The sequence below is a fragment of the Bombyx mandarina genome, chromosome 06 (assembly GCF_030267445.1).
Source record: "Bombyx mandarina strain Sakado chromosome 06, ASM3026744v2".
Lineage (NCBI taxonomy): Eukaryota > Metazoa > Arthropoda > Insecta > Lepidoptera > Bombycidae > Bombyx > Bombyx mandarina.
In genome coordinates, this window is record NC_143213.1 from 11,289,847 (window position 1) to 11,309,857 (window position 20,011).

At 34.9% G+C, this 20,011-nt stretch overlaps 1 protein-coding gene across 3 annotated transcripts in view; it reads right to left on the reverse strand.

Moving 5' to 3' along the window:
• Positions 1-9,641: 9,641 nt before the first annotated feature.
• Positions 9,642-20,011, reverse strand: part of LOC114247916 (angiotensin-converting enzyme) — a 191,333-nt gene continuing 180,963 nt past the window's right edge. For all 3 annotated transcript variants that reach the window (XM_089728119.1, XM_089728120.1, XM_089728121.1), the window contains 9 exons: positions 19,072-19,159; positions 17,835-17,975; positions 14,968-15,144; positions 12,216-12,313; positions 11,847-12,135; positions 11,611-11,767; positions 11,345-11,521; positions 11,150-11,263; positions 9,642-10,991 (listed from right to left, as the gene is read on the reverse strand). In XM_089728119.1, coding sequence (XP_089584245.1) covers positions 10,448-10,991; positions 11,150-11,263; positions 11,345-11,521; positions 11,611-11,767; positions 11,847-12,135; positions 12,216-12,313; positions 14,968-15,144; positions 17,835-17,975; positions 19,072-19,159 — 1,785 coding nt within the window. In that variant the 3' untranslated portion in view covers positions 9,642-10,447. The remainder of the gene's footprint in view (positions 10,992-11,149; positions 11,264-11,344; positions 11,522-11,610; positions 11,768-11,846; positions 12,136-12,215; positions 12,314-14,967; positions 15,145-17,834; positions 17,976-19,071; positions 19,160-20,011) is intronic.

Below are 20,011 nucleotides of genomic sequence, written 5' to 3' on the forward strand. Positions count from 1 at the left end.
AAATTTATTGGTGACGTGATTCCCGATGGAGACGTAATATTTCGTTTTGGATTGTCATCAATATATATTATTATTGATATAATTAAAAGATGTTTATTTCCACTTCAGACGTCATATTGATTATTGAAAAAACATTTTGATTCCCAATTTCTAGTGTTATGATTAAAATGGTTCTAAGAACTGAATGGATATATGTATATGTTATTTCGAAATGAATTGCAGAGTATTTATATATTAAATTTGTTTTTAAATATTAAAATACTCTTCATACTGTGTATTCGAATTGCTAGTATCATTTTAGCTATAAATAAACTTTATTTCCTTAAAATGTTTTAGCCCTGTTCAACTGACTTCACTCGTGACTGCGAAGATAAATCTTAGAAGGCTTTTTTAAAATTAATTCTTGTTAAATGTATTATCGATTAGAGACGAATCCAGTTTGAACCAAACGAATTTTGATTCAGATATTAATAGATATAAAACTGATATAAGATCGAATTTATGTGATGATAAACTGGGTGGAGCCCACTGAGTTTCTCGCCGGATCTTCTCAGTGGGTGGCATTTCCAATCCGGTGGTAGATTCTGCGAGGCACTGCTCTTGCTAGGGTCAGTGTTAGCATCACTCCGGTTTGAGCCCCGTGAGCTCACCTACGCGTTAGGGTGAAGCTGAAATAGCCTCTCAAGGCTATCAGAATAGGTAGGGAAAAAAAATAAAAAAAAGATAAAATGAAAGGTAGGTACGACACTCATGAATAGCTTTTAGTCAAATTCTATACTCAAGTTTTCTAAATTGTAATTTTCACTCCATCTAATCCATCGAACACCAAAATAATGCGTATTGAGTTAAAATTAATTAAATCACTTTTTGTCCACTTGACAATCTCAAAACTATCGCAATGAAACCGAAAACTTCCAGACCTTTTTCCGTAAGAGCTCTGTCAGTGTCACGAAATAAATTAAAATAACAAAGTAGTAATTTATTTTGTTGCTCTTGAAGCTTTATAGATATGTTTTTGATTGCCTTGTTACCACGTGGTTTTGGTCACAGAAAACGCTTTTGATTACTTTCGTTCTGTTCAATTAGTATCGTATCCACTGTTGTAGATGCACTCATAAATCCACACTAATACTTTAAATGTGAAAGTTAATTTTTTGTATGTTTGTGTATCTCTTCTTTTACGTCGAAATAAAACAACGGATTGTCATGGTTGTGGTTGAAATGCATTTAATCTAAACAGTATTAGGTCTGCAGATGTATCTTGAATCTGTAAGCCTACTAGGCTAGGCCTACTAAGCTTTGGTAACAGTAAATATCGGTTATTGAAAATTGAAAATATCGCTGCTAATTCTCTGTTGGATACCCACGGAAAGACATAAAGGGTACTATTATAAAATAGCAGATAAAAACAAACAGCGTCAGATATGTGTATTACGATGTTACATATTTCTGCACTACCGAAGTCGCAATATGAATTGCATCTTATTTACTAGATGATTTAAGTAAACGATAGATAAATTTATTATATGCTACATAATTATATTTTACTGATCGTAGGACGTCTTGTGTTCCCGCACCGGTAGGTACCACCGCATTGCCTATTTCTGCCGTGAACCAGTAATCCGTTTAGTTTTGAAGGGTGGAGCAGCCGTTGTGCTGTAAAAACTGAGACTATTTCAAGATAGGCGGCGGAATTGACGTGGTTGATGGTTATGGGGTCCGGTGAAAACTTCCTTTCCTATACGCCGGCGTCGTCTTGCTTAATCCTAATTTCCCTTCAAAGTAGGGCGAGCAAATGGTCCACCTAGTAGTGAAGTGATCTTCGTCGCTAATGGGCATTAGCTATGCCACAAGCACAGCCGAGCTCCTGTCTATCACAAACCTTCACTATTTGCGTTTCCCTTTTAGTAACATAGGTAATATTACTTTAATATATGCCATGTTAGAAGTCGTCGTGGCCTAAAGGATAAGACGTCCGGTGCATTCGTATTGAGTGATGCACCGGTGTTCGAATTCCAGGCGGGTACCCAGTTTTTCTAATGAAATACGTACTTAACAAATGTTCACGATTGACTTCCACAGTGAAGGAATAGCATCGTGTACCTAATAAAAATCAAACCCGCAAAATTATAATTTGCGTAATTACTGGTGGTAGGACCTCTTGTGAGTCCGCACAGGCAGGTACCACTGCCCTGCTTATTTCTGCTGTGAAGCAGTAATGCGTTTCGGTTTGAAGGGTGTGGTAGCCGTTGTAACTATACTTGAGACCTTGAACTTATATCTCAAGGTGGGTAACGCATTCACGTTGTAGATGTCTATGGGCTCCTGTAACCACTTAACACCAGGTGGGCTGTGAGGTCGTCCACCCATCAAAGCAATAAAAAAATTTGTCAGAGACCTCTATACACCGCCCAGTTCGTCCTGTCTGTCTGTCTGACGTTCACAGCAGTATCGGTGACAATGGGCTTTCATATAGAATTCGTCAATCTTTCAGTTTTATTTTTACATCAATTCATAACTAATCTATAAGTCTAAACTAATAAAAAGAACAGTGATAAAACGCAGCTATGAGCAGCCATTAAAACAAAAAAATTATGACTGTCAAAACTTAGTAACTGCTTAAGAAACCATAAAGCAAAGTTTTGTATTGAAAAGAAAATTGGAGTCATCATTGGGAAGGCGTGTAATATCCGTTTTCGATCGTTCGAAACGAGAGCTCAGAAGTTTCATTAAGCAAACAATGACGTCAGCAGGAAAATGGCGGCTAATCAAGTACAACGCAAGCAAATATCGAATCACAGTAAATATTTTCAGCGATGATTGATGATGGCTGAAAATCTCGGTGTTCGGTTTACAAAAATAAGAACTGTTTAATAAATAATACGAGAGGCGTAACGGTCGACATCAGCAGTATTTCAATTATTTGAATCAGACTAAAATTTTTAGTAAATAAATAATCGAGAGCAATCCTGTTCCGAATTAGGATTTCCTGTGTTATGGAAACTGAAGATATACATATATACATATATGTATTTTGATACTAAACCAGGCGGGCCATGAGCTCGTCCGCCCATCTAAGCAATAAAAAATACATAAACACTAAAGCAAGTGAAGTTTGAAATCGTCTTGGCCTAAAGGATAAGACGTCCGGTGCATTCGTGTGTAGCGATGCACCGGTGTTCGAATCCCGCAGGCGGGTACCAATTTTTCTAATGAAGTACGTACTTGTCAAATGTTCACGATTGACTTCCGCGGTGAAGGAAATAGCATTGTGTAATAAAAATCAAACCCGCAAAATTATAATTTGCGTAATTACTGGTGGTAGGACCTCTTGAGTCCGCACGGGTAGGTACCACCACCCCGCCTATTTCTGCAGCAGCAGTAATGCGTTACGGTTTGAAGGGTGAGGTAGCCGTTGTACTATACTGAGACCTTACAACTCATATCTCAATGTGGGTTGCGGCATTTACGTTGTTGGTGTCTATGGGCTCCGGTAACCACTTAACACATGGTGGGCTGTGAGTTCGTCCACTCATCCAAGCAATAAAAAAAGCCCTCTTAAGGCCAATTTTTTTTATAGATGAACGTCCGTTTTTCTTTATTCCTAACTAGGAACACGTTTATAATTATCTGAGGGGTGAAAGAAAAACACTCAGTGGTTTTTTGCAACACTGTCAAAATTTCAAGATCATAGCCCCAGCGGTTTTAACAGTCTTTGCGTTGATAAATCTGTCAGACAGATTAATCAATTAAATACAAAATGTTTGTTTAATAAATATTACTAAAAATTATTATAGTCGTATCGTGAACAAATTAATGAACAAGTTAATTTCAATTCAACCAAGGGCGAATTCAGCTTTGGCGCCAGGAGGGGGTCACATAGTCAAATTTTCGATGCGCTCGTTCCCAAACGTTTGCCATACAAAGTCATTATATTATATTAAATTAATTAAATATTGAAGGTATGTAGTTACATAAAATCTGTATAGTGACAAAATATATAAATAAAATCATTATGTTCAATTAGTGGTTCACCTAAGTCCTGGAACCAGCTCAGGGGGGGGATCACTGGATCCGCCGTTGAATTCAACCCTGTTTGGTTATTAGTTTTATTCGGTATAAATTATTATTGTGATCCCGGTGACATGTTCAACGTTTTCAACTTTTATGTTCGCGTATTTTATCATGTGTAATTATTTGTACGGGAAAAACATTGTCGGCTTATCAAACGAATATTAAAATTTATATTTATTAAAGTGAAAATAATTGTTGTTGAATTCGCGCGCGATTTCCATCCTCCGGATGTTCTGCTTGCTTATGGCATCTCGGACAACGAGAATGCGTTTCCTTTATAGGTCTTCTTTCGAACTCAGAGGCATGAGCTAACTTTTCTTTGAGGTATTACGGCGGTAACGTAAGAAATATCGACACTATTGCCGTACTTTTCACGGATTCTTGCAACTTTTCTTTAGACGGTAAATTTTATTCAACTGTTTTGTGATAGTGAGTTAATCTGATCAAAATTTATAGACCCACCACTGTTATAAGGATAGGAAATTATGTTTGGGATCGAATATGGATATGAAAAATGAATGAAAATTTATGCCTCAATTTCCTTACAAACTATACTCTAGAGTGGTCCTTTCTAAGCCTATCAAAATATCCTATTTAAATTTAGCGAAATTTGCTATCTAAATAGATTAGTTTCACTAACGGCATTATCTATAACCATTAACCGTCGAAATCGTCATATTAATTCAATATATTAATTAAAGTTAGTTACCAGAACTACAACATATTAAGGTCAATTCAGATGATATCTATTCATTTTAATGTAACAAATGATAATACCTAGATGATAAATTCGTTAACTACTAACTAATCTGTATTCATTTTCGGCTGTTTTTAATTATGGTAAATTTAAAATTAAATAACTTTAAATGCTACGTGTTCTGTGTAGTCGTTCTAGAATATTCTAAATTATTGGTAGGTTTCTATTTTGATCTTAAAATATTTTTGTGTAAAGGATTATTCAAGTTGAATTGCGATTTTGGAATTAAGTACCTAATGCATATCGTGGCACTCGCTAGATGCGTGGTTAAGGAACAAAAAAAGTATCTCCCTCGCATGTAAATAAAAAGGCACCTTTAAAATTGATTCCATCCAAACTCACACAACGGCTTAAAAGTTTCTAGAGCCACAAAATATTTTACAAATTCATTTCTGCCCTCACTCAAAAGCCTTTAACGTTTTTGTTGACGAGTGATGATGTAATTTTCACGGGAACACACAGTCACGGCGCGGCGTCGAGTTGTTTCTTGTTCCCCCGACCCCTTTTTGTGGCCAAACACAAGGCTTGATTGCTAGAATACAGCTTTATTATAATGTCATAGTTGAACGGAAATTTTTGCCTTTTAAATATACGCGAAAACATGCATTCGGAGTATAAACTAAAATATGACTAGTGTTGTTTAGTCAAGCAGGAAGGGTGCTAGAAGATTTTTATCGGAAATAAATAATTATTGAATAACTTTTCGACAACTTTTGTAGGCAGCGGCTTGGCTCTGCCCCTGGCATTGCTGAAGTCCATGGGCGACGGTAACCACTCACCATCAGGTGGGCCGTATGCTCGTCTGCCTACAAGGGCAATAAAAAAAAACTGACATAAACAATTTCATAACCTTAATTTGTAAATGTAAGATAGGTAATTTAATTTCTTTTTGGACCGAAGTTCCTTATGGGATGATGCGGAGGGGTACCCTAACCGAGAAAAAACGTCCGTAGCGTAAGATTTTTATTAGTAATGCACACGGTGTACGAATTAATTTTGTAATAACGTACAAAAAATAACATATTTATTTATCATTCATTGACCACGATCTCAGAGCGTTCGTTTGCGCAATACACTAACTCTTATGCAAACAACCGTGAATGAAGTGTACCACAATAAGTTCGCACGTTACCGAATGACCGTGGGTTGTTGCGAAACCTCCAGTTTTATTTTCTTTATACATGAATAGAACTTAAAATTAATATTTTTATAATAAGAAACTTCGTTCCTATCCGTTGTCCCACGACATCACACATATTTTTTATTTGCGTTTGTAGGCAAAGTAACGCCGCACTCAAATTCCGTACCCGTGTGAAGTCCGTCATTCAGCGCAGACAACAAAATTCATCTATACTAATAATAAAAAGAGGAAAGATTTGTTTGTTTGTTTGTTTCGAATAGGCTCCGAAACTACTGGACCGATTTGAAAAATTCTTTTTCCATTAGAAGCCGACATTGTCCCTGATGAACATAGGCTACTTTTATTTATTTATTTTTTATTTTATTTTTTTGGTTTCATGTGTGTTTTAATGTTTCCGAAGCGAAGCGAGGGCGGGTCGCTAGTTGTTAAATAAAATCGTAAAATGAAAAACACAAAACGTCATATTTACCCTGTGACTTGCCGTAAATCAGGTCTGTACAAACATTCCTCGAATAATCCCGGGGTTGAATTATTTTACGTAATCCACGTTACGGTAAGACCGTGTCTATAAACGGGCATACGTTGTTTGTTATAACGCGTTATTTTAGTCACGTACCCTGTTAAGTAGACGTGAGAGATCCTCGCTTGGCTAACAAAATTATGACGGTAAAACTTGAATGTTGTTCTGGTTATTAATTTCAAACTGTAGCTCTTACGGTGTGGCATTTAAATTTTGTTATTGTTACATTAGATGGATATGTAAAGTCGTGAAGTCGTCGTGGCCTAAATGATAAGACGTCCGGTGCATTCGTGTTGAAGCGATGCACCGGTGTTCGAATCCGAGGCGGGTACCAATTTTTCTAATGAAATACGTACTCAACAAACTTTCACGATTGACTTCCACGGTGAAGGAATAACGTCGTGTCATAAAAATCAAACCCGCAAAATTATAATTTTCGTAATTACTGGTGGTAGGACCTCTTGTGAGTCTACACGGATAGGTATCACCACCCCGCCTATTTCTGCCGTAAAGCAGTAATGCGTTTCGGTTTGAAGCGTGAGGGAGCCGTTGTAATTATACTTGAGACCTTAGAAGTTATATCTCAAGGCGGGTGGCGCATTTACGTTGTAGATGTCTATGGGCTCCAATGACTACTTAACACCAGGTGGTGGGTTGTCCACCAATCTAAGCAATAAAAAAAAAGAATGCATGGGATAATTTGTCCGGTTTGAATACATAGAATATAGATACTCCGAGTTTTTATTTTTATTGTATGGATAGATGGATCAGTTCACGGCTCACCCAGTGTTAAGTGGTTGCCGTAGCCAATAGACATTAACAACGTACATAAATGCCACCACCTACTTTGATACATGTGTTCTAAGTCTCAGTTTTATAGTATAACGGCTTCCCTACCCTTCAAATTGCGATAAACGCATCGACTTAATAAAAGATTATCCATTCATACAAGCTTTTAAGCTACGATATTCCTTTGAGAAGAAAACATTTAAAACGCGATATACCCAATGGAGCAAATAACGATTATGAATACAATATTATGAAAAAGCTTTTTAATGTATGTCGGCATATTGTGGATGTGAACACCTTTTGTGTTAATAATTATGAATAGCTCATATATTTTCTAACATATTCGTGCCACTAGAGCGATTAATTCACCCAAAGATATATCCGTGACCAGTACAGTCAAACCTACAGGTATATTTTACTAGGTTTTTCTGTAATCTATGTAATTTTAAGTGATTAATACGAAACCCGAGCTCTCCAGCATACAATACTGATAGCATAAATTATTCACCTAAAAGTGTTGGTTTCTAGGCGTACATTTTGTTATTCTATCTATACCAATTTTTTTTATTACCCTTATAGGCAGACTAGCATATGGCCCACCTGATGGTGAGTGGTTACGGTCGCCCATGGACTTCAGCAATGCCAGGGGCAGAGCCAAGCCGCTGCCTACCGTTAAGTACTCTTCACAAGCCTCGTTTGAAGAGCCTTTCGATTCGACCTTTCGAATATTTTCATAAGGTTTCATACAATTTTGACCATCAAAAAATTATGAAAAGCACATATTTATAAAAATTACTTATGAGCCACACTATAAAAGTAAGGGTACCAGGAGAGAAACCTTCCGTGAAGTTCAACAATAATTATAAAAAGATCCCAATCCATAACCGAATTTACTACACAAAAGGATAACTTAGGAATAATAAAACATTTTATCTATTGATATGACATTATAAATATTTCTCATTATTCTGTGTGCCATAGCATCTTGTTCTTCGTGGTTCGTTCAAACTGCTGACCGAAAACTAAAAATTAACAAGGCAATCATTTCTATTCTTAAATTAAGAAACATCTATCTTTAGATGATTGCCGTATTTCCGTTATTCACTTGCTGGTTTTTCTTTCAACTGTGGTTTCTCTGACAACATCAGGTACTTTCCTCGAAAAAGTTCAGTATCCAGTAGAAAGTAGCTGTACAAGTCAGTTAAACCTAAAAAGTGCAGACGATCTACATTTCAGGATCATAAGAACTCGTAAGGTGACATTTCGTTGACTCACGTCACAGAACTAAACATTTTTACTCATCCTCTATTTTGACATCATTTTATTGTACTTCCATTCAAAATTTAATAATCAAAATTTAAAGTTTTCTCGACATGACGATAAATTAATCATGTTATAATAAAAATCGATCAATTCAATTGCTTTTTTTGGTTAACGAATCTATTTCGTATTCGTTAAAAGACTGTGTTAAAAAATTTTGCTTCTCTGATTTGTACAAGGCTACACGAAACATCCAAAATAAACAGTGCCAAATCGCACAAGTTGTGTTTTCTGTACAGCAGCATTCTTTATTTTTTCAGTAGAACATTAAATAAATGTGGGAACACTAGAAATTCGTACACGATATCCTTTGTTGGCGTTTCCTTTTCATATCTCTGTAACTGTTGGCTGTATGCCAACACCGGGGTATGGATCGTGAGCAGTTACGGCGTCAACTTGGATTTGTTTTTCCCGTTTTGTTTGTTTTTCCAATGAGGATCGCTCACTGTGATTTAATTCGTGGGGAGGCTTCTGACATTGTGTGATCTCTTAAACACAAATACTTTATTGGATAATAGTTTTTTTGTTCCGCATATTTTCAAGGTTAAAACTTTTTTTTCTACCTATGCTAATAGCCTTGAGAGGCTATTTCAGCGTGTAGGTGAGCTCACGAGGCTCGAACCGGGGTGTTCCTAACACTGGCCCTAGCAAGGGCAGTGCTTCGCAGAATGTACCACCTGATCGGAAACGCGACCCACTGAGAAGATCAGGCGAGAAACTCAGTGGGCTGTGTCTATGGGTTAATTTACTAACTGTAGACAGTACCTACTAGCAGTTTGTAGGCAGCGGCTTGGCTATGTCCTTAAGATTGCTGATGTCATGTGGGCCATATCCGCATCTGTCTATAACTTCAATAAAAAATATTATTTCTTACTTGCTTAGGCAGAAAGAGCTCACAAGCAGTGGAAGTCTCAGTTGTATGTCCATCCCATTCCGCCACCCAATTGGAATACGGCTTTGGTGGTAAAAATGAGCAGAAAATCAGTGTACGAAAATTAATTATTAGCCCCAGTCATTTGATAGTTGAAAACAAACAAACATACTGTTTAAAACATTTATTACTTTCTTTTTGAAATTTCGATAATATACTATGATTGCTTTACAATTAGTAAAGTAACTAACAAATGCATTAGGTAACATTAGACGAACCATTTTGATTGTCGAATTAAAATATTCATCATTTGAAAATCACTCATTTAACGGAAACATAATTAAAATTCAGTTATCATAAAATTTCAATTCATTTAAAAAACTAAAAAATTAGTGTGAAGATTTGGTCTGAAACTTACATAAGAGAGTAATAAGAGAGTAAATAGTTATTTTTATAAAATTACATATCTCCTTTACAACTTTGATAATTACACCATATTTCACGCATCTTATTTATTAGAAATTGAGACGCTTAAGGCACAGCGAAATTACATCTAGATATATTATAATACGTAAAACTACATAGACACTCTTGGTAACGATTATTTAAACTATTCTGCAAATTGTGATATGTACAAAAATATTTTATTCAATCTTCACTATCTAGCTTAATCTAATTCTTATCATAAATGGATAACGGATTAAAACGATTTAAATGCAATGGACATGATGATTTAAAATAAATAGCTAAAGACAGCACCACGAAAAAATAATTAGAATAAATATTATTAGTATTAAAAAAAAAACTTGAGAACTAAATGTTTAAATAAAGCCGTTTACACGAAAATAACATGATGCTTATAAAACATTCATTAAATTCACTTGTTTCGTTTCACACACGGCGTTGGCACAGTTTCTATTACATTTAGTCTCGGTTTTAGTATCGGCCCTAATTCTAGAACCGATACTCCTCAAATCAGGCGGTCGTTCTACGTTGCCTCTCCAGCTGCTTTCTGTGGCTCTGACGCTTCCTGGCAATAATAGCTATTAATATCACAACTACAGCTATAGCTACACCGATTCCTATCCACCAATACAAATTGTAGGAAGCTTCTTTAGGAGCTACATCCTTGTTTTGGTCCTTAGCTACAACGGGGTTCTTGATCTCCAAAACGCCTACAGTAGAAGTTTCAATACCGAATTTTGAGTTAATGTCATCACCCGTGTTTATTACGTTTTCACTTAAATCTTCATGTGTTTCCACTTTTTGAGGTAATTCAGTCGTTTCTGGTATCGTGGGTATTTCATTAACTTCAGGCTCCACATCGAAGTCATCAACTTCCAAGTAATCATATGGTTCTTCGTTATCAGCGGAAGGTTCCAGTTGGTTGTCTAGATATTCATCTAAGAGTCTATAATAGTCTGTTATTCCTGTATATTCCAGACTATTTTCTCGTTTCCCCAACAGATCACTTATCATTTCAGGCCAGCTTGTACTGTATCCTTGCATCATTATGTCACTGCAAATTTTAATTGAAAGAAATTAAATGATGATAATGTAAGATTAAATTGTAAAATTAGATTTAATTATTGAATTAGTTTACTGATTTGTGATGTTAATTAGTCCATCTTTTGTAGGTAACAATTAACTAAGACATATGGTATGGTATTTACTTACACTAATCGGTCATTGTGTTGGGAAACGTATTGAATAAGATCGTCATCATCGGACATAAGTTCGTCAGCAAAAGATAAGTATATTTGATACTTTAGAATGATTCCGAGAAATTTTCTAAAAAAAATAAAAAAATGTTAACTTTACGGGAAAATATCTATGTAATTCGATTTCTTGTTCAACATTAAAAGAACTAACCCGATAAATGGTTTATTGAAAACCATATAGGGATCTCCGAGGAAGTCCGAATCAGATGATTCGATAAGAGAAAAATTGGAGCGGAAATCACTCCAGCTCCGGGGAATTTTTGCATATGGAATTGATCCCATGAGGACTTTCAGTCTCCATTCATCTGCAGCCAAATAAAAATTTAATCTGTAAAGTAATTACGTTTATTAGGACAAGTTTAAAAGAAAAAAATGTATTATAATGAAATTAAATTAAACATTTTATTGTTCACTCACTTTGGCAGATCTCTAAGCGCCGTGATCAGTTGCAAGACTAACCGATGAAAATTTTGATTGTAATTAAATATTTCGATCGGGAACAGACCGGCTCTGTGTAAAGCATGGGGATTTAGGGACAGGAGGGACGTAAATCCTGGTATAGCTTCATAGATGGCTGTAAGAAAGAAACAAACAAGTTTATAAATAACAAAGTTTCTGAAGCATGTGATAGATAGCGTGGATGTTGGACTTACCGGAATATCGCGGGGCTTCTCTCAGAATGTAAGTATTGTTACTGTGCAAATTGATAATTTGCTTATACTTTATCTTCATTACGGCTTCATGGGCTTCTATGTAATTTGCTAAACTAACATCCTTGCAGGTGACGGCCCTCATTTTATTAGGCTGACACCAGTCCACCAATGTTGTTGGACAGGTGCTATTAAATATTGATTCAGAGAAAACTTCAGGATTCATTTCGCCAAAGTTCAGAGCTGTAATTAGTTTAGCTGCTTGCTTGAACGCTTTCAACCCTCCGAGGTCCTGCGGATAACAAATATTTATTTATGTACATTGGAAAATGTGATTATATGGTCTGTTTAACTTGATAAACAAACAGGTACCTTCAATTGTAGATTTGCGTGAACTTTCTGATAAATTCCCGCGTGTTTTGGTAATAGGCTCTCTATTAAGTTAGACCAATCTTCTCCTGTGAGCGACCCTGTTGCATAATATTTGAATAATAAAAAAACATTAAAAATTTACTTAATTTTAGTTTTTTAAACATCTTCCAAACCAAAACAAAACTAGTTTCTTCTTTCGGATACCTAACTTCTGTATTTCAATCCATTAAACAATTGTTAGGACTGTCTAATAAAGATCTGAATTTTCTAGTTGTAAAAATCAGGGGTTAGCCGCCAGTTTCGCGGGAAGTTCGCAACAATAAAACTATACAGTTTATTTCGGGGTTACAGGGTCATAAATATTTAACGTGCTGAAGATTTGTGTTGTGTTCGAGTAAAACGGTTCTGTGTTATGGGCGAACAAATTTTGGAAAACGTTCAATGCATTTTCAACAATTTTGGTTCAGCTTTTAAAAGTGCGATGAAAGTATTATAATCAGATAATATCTGAAGAGAAACACAATAAGATAATACAATAGTATATCATATTATTGGTATAAACATTTTTACCGCTTAATCAAAAAATATAAATTTGTATAATTTGAATATTTCGACGTACCTACGTAATAATATAAAACTAAATTTAGCAAGTGAGTTGAGTTTCTTATATCTTTTTAAATGCGTTAGCACAATGTGTGACTTAATAAGAGTAAGAACAAACTATAACGCAAAGAACAAACTAGAAGAGGCAGAATAATTTCTAACAATCACCTCCAGACAATCAACAATAGACAGTAGGGCTGACAGACTATGAATATTAATCAATTAACAATTTCGATTCACATAAAGAGATTGGAAAAAAAAAAACCATGCACCATATTGTAAATAATTCAAAGAAACACGATAACAGTTTTAATCTTAGGACAAACGCAGAATACTATTACGAATTGGTATAAACTTTCGCGCTTATTTACATTGTATACAATATTATTTGACGGGTTCTTAGTGGTCTCAAAGTCGTCATAGCTTAAAGGGTAAGACGCCCGGTGCATTCGTATCTAACGATGCAACGGTGTTGGAATCCCTCAGACGGATACCATTTTTTCTAATGAAATACATGCTTAACAAATGTTCACGATCGACTTCCACGGTGAAGGAATAACTACGTGTAATAAAAATCAAACCCGCAAAATTATAATTTACGTAATTACTGGTGGTAGGACCTCTTGTGAGTCCGCACGGGTAGGTACCACTACTCCGCCTATTTCTGTCGTGAAGCAGTAATGCGTTTCGGTTTGAAGGACGGGGCAGCCGTTGAAACTATACTGAGACCTTAGAACTCATATCTCAAGGTGGGTGGCGCATTTACGTTGTAGATGTCTATGAGCTCCTGTAACCACTTAACACCAGGTGGGCTATTTTGGCGCTGAAGTAAGCGTCATGATCAAGGGAAGAGAGTCCACCAGTCTATTTGTGGCCATAACTAAACTCATTAAACTTAAACTCATTAAATCGTGGTAAGAACTCGTCAAATAGTGTTCACAATAAAGACGAAAGCTTCAAACTATGTTTCTCCCTGATGCATCATTTTGTCCTTTGACGTGCTCTGGTTGTCGTCTCGCTTTCCAGCACAACAGGGATTCAAAGAACTTGCGGCTTTTATTAATTAAAACTACAGCTACAGTGTCAGGTTTACCAAAGGTTAAAACGGGAGTATCGAGTTTTGAAAAGTTTTCTCGTTTAAAACATGGTGAAGTTTTGATGCAGTCGTTCAAATCAAGTGTGTACAACAGCTCGATTTGATTTGCGAAATATCAGAATTTATATCGATAATTCTCTTTGTTTTTTTTGCACACTAATCAGAAAAAATTAAAGCACTAAGTAACATTTTTGGAACGAAGTTCCTTATGGCACGATGCGGAGGAGTACCCTAACCGGGAAAAAACGTCCGTAACGTAAGATTTTTATTAGTAATGTACACAGTGTACGACTTAACTTTGTAATAACGTATAAAAAATAACATATATTTTTATCATTCATTGACCACGATCTCAGAGCGTTCGTTTGCGCAATACACTAACTCTTATGCAAACAACCGTGAATGAAGTGTACCACAATAAGTTCGCACGCTACCGAATGACCGTGTGTTGTTGCGAAGCCTTCAGTTTTATTTTCTTTATACCTCGAATATAACTTAAAATTAATATTTTTATAATATCCCCACGACACCAGTGTCTCACCACACCAGTGTCTCACGACACCACACATATTTTTTCATATTACTTTTGTTTTCAATTGCGTTTTCAAATGCGGTATTAATTATAGCATGTATTATATCCGGTGTTTTTCGAATTAGGACATCACGATGCCATATTTAAGAAAAAGTATTATAAAAATCTGTTTAACATTTCTTTTGTCATTGTGTAACAAGCATCAAAACACACAACCTTTCACATTTATGATGCGATATCTAGACCACCTTGACATCTACACCACCTTGACACATGAGTTCTAATGTCTCACTATTTTAACAGCACAACGGCTGCCCCACCCTTCAAATCGAAACGCATTACTGCTTCACGGCAGAAATAGGTAGGGCGGTGGTACCTACCCGTGCTGACTCTAGAGGTCCTACAATGTTATAATTCTTATTCTGGTAGTAGTTGAAATAGCCCCTTAGGCTAACCACGATTAAGTATCGAAATAAAAAAATGGGACGAAAAAGCGTAAGAAAAACATGAACATAACTTACTAAATAAATGAACAGGCAAGGGCTTCCCAATGGCGTCCAATCCCTTAAGCTTCAAGGCCACGTACTTATGTAGTTTTGTGTACAAAGGCTTAATTTTGTCCCATAATTCCCTGGCTTTTAGAGTTGCACCTTCGTATTCAACTAACTCGTCCCAATAGTCTTCAAGAGTGTTGTATTCTGCGCAAATACAATATGGAATTATAATTATATAAAAACTTAATATTTAAAAAAAATTGGATTAGCAAGTCCTTCTAAATGATGAATACAAGCTTTACGATTGAGGGTTATTCTCAAGCCGTCGTTGATATTAAGTAATTACATCCATCAAATTTAGCTCACGCAATAACTGAATGCATATTGATACTCAATTAATGGTACAAAAACCAGTCACTCTGTTAATGAGAAACAAGTTATGTGAAAGGTAACAGTAAAGTTGGATCAAATTTAAAGTAAATAAACAGAAAAAAACTAACAGGGCCAAACCATATCCCAGAAATTACTTAAACTAAAAAAATACAAATACAGAATTGAATTGAATCTTTTACAGAAATATATATATATATATATAGAGAAAGTAATTAATTTCCTCAAGTATGCAAAGTTTACTTCTCAAAGCGGTAATCTAGTCCCGGAGACAATATTTCATCCGAATATTCAAAGCAAAAATATCGTTAAGAACACATTAAGTTGAATGGATTCAGGCTGATAAAACTGTAGTACCTTATTTTACGACACAATTACCAACGCCGACAATAGAGCTAATCTTTCGGATTGATGGATTGAATCTTATTCACTGATCTTTATCTATGTATATTCAAAAGATTTGTGAACAAAATTAAGGCAAATCAAATTTTACTCAACTCAAAACAGATTATCAGTGAATTAGCAATATCGCAAAAAATAATAACCGCATTTTGTATCTGAAGTATTATTACCGGGCTATTTCCGAGTGAGGGGAAACAGTTTAGTTCAATTATATCCATTAAAAACGCAGGCTTGCTCATGCAAAAAAGAATTCTTCAAAGCTTTAAACGTTAGAGGTGGTGTTCATTACCGATGTTATGAGGTAGGTAAAGCCTAATTGCCTGTTAAAATATTGCGAGCCAAGTTGAGAGCCAACCAAGAGAAGGACTTATGCTATGAAGTCACAAGTCCGGTCTCTTGTGAAGAACTGCATCCCATTTTGGGATCGGAGCTCCTAGGTACTAAAGCGGGTGAAACCCGGAGCTCTCAGGGGGCTGGGTCACGGATGGAGCCCCGGTCCCGATCCCCTGCTCGGCAGCGGCGGATTTCTGCGTAGTGAGGAGAGCTTTGCCAAGTTGAGTAATATAACATGTTCTTTTATAAAAAAAAAAGTCCTAAGTTGTAGACAGCGGTTAGAGTGAGCACCTGACGTTTATGAGAGTCTGTGACCATTCACCGATCATAATGATCGTATTTGACATCTAAAGACTAGATAAAGTGTCTAGTAAAATAGCTATCTTATCACAAAATAATAAAAACGCTACATTTTACATTTTTTTGATATTTACTTATGTATATATGTAAATTAAGAAACTAGGTAGCTAAATCTAAAAAATAAATTAATATAGGTACTTTGAAAAGATCATAGTTAAGAATATGAAACGATTACAATTTCAAAATGATAAAAATATATATATATTCGAAAGCTATGACGTAATTCAATAGATCTTCTTTTATAAACAACCCTATTCAAATAACAATACGAGATACTCACGATATTCCGATTGAAATGAAAGGGTTTTTAGAACTGGAATTCTGTACTTGAGAACAATATGAGAATCCTTTCACTGGTAAGGACTTCAACTTGCCCTTTATTGAATACGTTTAGTAGTTGGAATTCAGTATCATAAGAACAGTAGTTCGAACATTATTTTCATCAATAGAACGAATAATTGTGATATTATTTGTTTGAATTGATAAATCTCTTTTTGTAACTCCGATCGATCGAATCGAACTGATTATTCCCAATTCCTAATTTGTAGGCAGCGGCTTGGCTCTGCCCCTGGCATTGCTGACGTCCATGAGCGACGGTGACCACTTACCATCAGGTGGGCCGTACGTTCGTCTGCCTACAAAGGCAATTAAAAAAAAACCTTATATTCCCAATTTAAGCGTTTAAAAATTATTCAAACATAAATCTGTATTGCGGTAGTAACGAATGAAACCTCATGGAACCTCAACATAAAAAAATCTTATACTGTAACTGACATATTGAATGACATGTATATATTAATACGTGAAGCAAAAACTTTGTATCCCTTTTTACGAAAATTGCGCGGACGGAGGAGTATGAAATTTTCTACATTTATAGAGAATATAGAGAAGAAGTGCACAATGCTAATATTTATTTAAAATAATGCATAAAAGATACATTAAATCAATAAAGAAAACATTACACACACTACCATGTATTTGACACACACACACACACCCGCATGCATACTATTTGTTTATTCTCAAACTTTTCTTTGCAGTCTGTCAGTTATAATCTGTCAAATTGAGAATAGATTAAATACTGTTTACTCTTTATTAATATTTGTCTAAAGGGTAGTCTTGACGAAATCTGTGATTAAAGAAGTATAATAAATAGTCCTTGACAATAGAATCATAATAGTGTACAAATTTATAATTTCCATTAGTTATAGTCGAATTTCGATTACCAGGGGACCGCTAGTCCTAATAAACATCTAATAATACGAAAATATATGATTAGTTTGTTAATTATATTTTATAATTATATTATCAACATCAAATTACTACTTACTTACTTTGTTCTATTTAACAGTGGTGTGAAAACGTTTTTTTTTTTAACAAATAAACTTATCTTACTAAATCAAACTTACTGTTCTGTTTCGAAGCGTTTCTTAGCAACGGCAGAATATGCTCAAGGTAATCAGTCATATTTGGTAGGTTCTTCTCCCAAGATATCTTCATACGACGCAGTGTCTCCTCATCTTGCTGCCTTGCCAAGTTATAGTGTAACTCTGCCAACGGCAAACAATGTTTATGATATCATATAAACATTTAGTTGTATTAATATTTTTGCGCCAATATATATCAAGAAATTTTGGCACTAGAAGTCTTAAATTATGAGCTGCGTTTCACATTCATGAGCGTTTTGACTTTACAAATGAAAAATTACATGCTTCACATTATTTCCACGATGAAATATAAAAGGCGGAAAAGATAAAAGTATCCGCGTAAAATACTAATGAGCTCGGAATTCTTGCGTTACTGATAAGACAATTTTACGAGGCATGTCAATTTCATTAAATGAGCAAAAAAAAGTTGACTTTGTTTACGTGAGGTATGTATAAAAATAAACGTAAACAAATCTAAGAGACGCGGCGTTAATGAAGTCGAGAAGGTCCTTTTCCGTTTGTGCAAGCGTGAAATCTCGAGCGCTGTTATATTCGTGCAAAAATTTTACAAATTGCCCTTACGAGGAATGAGAAATTAACTTTTTACATGGCAATTCGTCTCGGGCTGTGGAGTTATTAAAAAGTTTCCGTAAGTTTTTTTTTTTTTTATAAAATTCATAATGACTTCTGAATTTCTCCACAGACGTAGCCGGCTCTTTAATTTGTCTTTTAAATTCCTTGTACATTGTTCCTTGTAGGTACATATTCTGTAATCGAACGTCCACTGTAATGTTTATTAGGATTTTAATGGTCTCGTGTAATTACATTAATTACTATTTGTATTTCGGAAATTGATTTTTTTTTAAACTGTCTACTTGCTTTTTGTATTTTTTGTGTGTTTTATATATGTAAAGAAAGTGTACAAACTGTTTGAAAGGCACTTCGAATTAGTGTAGAATTTCATTAAAAAGCTGTGACAGAGATGAACAATTGTGAAGTTATAAAATTATTTTCTATTTTCACAATACGTGTGAACGAATTTACTATAAACATACTCAAAATGCCATTTCTTGTTTTCAAAGAGCAATATATTGAAGCCTTATTTTAAATGATATAAAAAATTACAATTAGAAGCTCATAAATATTATTTATATGTAAACGTTTTTTGTCATGGAAATAGTGCACATCGTTTTCAAACAAATTTTAATCTTGTTCTCACCTCGTAAAGTGCAGTTTGTACTGGTGCCACAATCGTAGTTCGTAGCTGTCCGAATCTTGTGCAGAGCCATGTCCCCAAACGTTACGAGCTGTTAAAGTAAATGAGCTATTGTTAAATCTATACTTCTATATTATTATTATTTTATTATTATTAATTAATTAAGTTATTTAATATATATATATATTATTATAAAGAGGAAAGATTTGTTTGTTTGTTTGTATTGAATAGGCTCCGAAACTACTGAACTGATTTGAAACATTCTTTTACTGCTTGGAAGCTACACTATTCCCGAGTGACATAGGTTATAATCTTTTGTGAAAAAAATTTGGGATCCTTGCTAAAACTCCAATAATGTAACCCAAGTTGTAAAAAATTACCTAAAATATTCTTTACATCGCGTGCCCTGCGAAAACTATTGACGATACAATAAAATAATGTACTACGAATTTGTAGAACACATTATTATTTACAAAAAGTGTCGCGACAGCATATGTCTAAACTATTGTAGTAATTGCGCAAAAAGTGTTCTTTTATTTAAAAAAAAAAATAACGTCAAATATCCTTGAAATTTTTGTTAAAGATCCGAGCAAAGCCGGAGTGGGTCGCTAGTTAATAATAAACGAATAAGAAATAGTTCCGAATATTAATATTAGTGTCGAAACTTGAGAAAAAAAAACAAAGTAATGGTTCTCTTAGTATTAAATAGCTGCGTAGCGCTGACTCGCCGAATACATCTGGTCAGATATAGGGTTATACTGTATGCCAAGAAGAATTAAATACAAAACAAATAAAATTGTTTTTAATAAGAACGAACACAGTTCTCACTTATGAGTCTAAGTTTTAAGACTATAAAATCTTAAGCGTCATACATACCAAAAAATTAACTTTTTTTTGTTTTATTTATTTATTTATGTATTGCTTAGATGGGTGGACGAGCTCA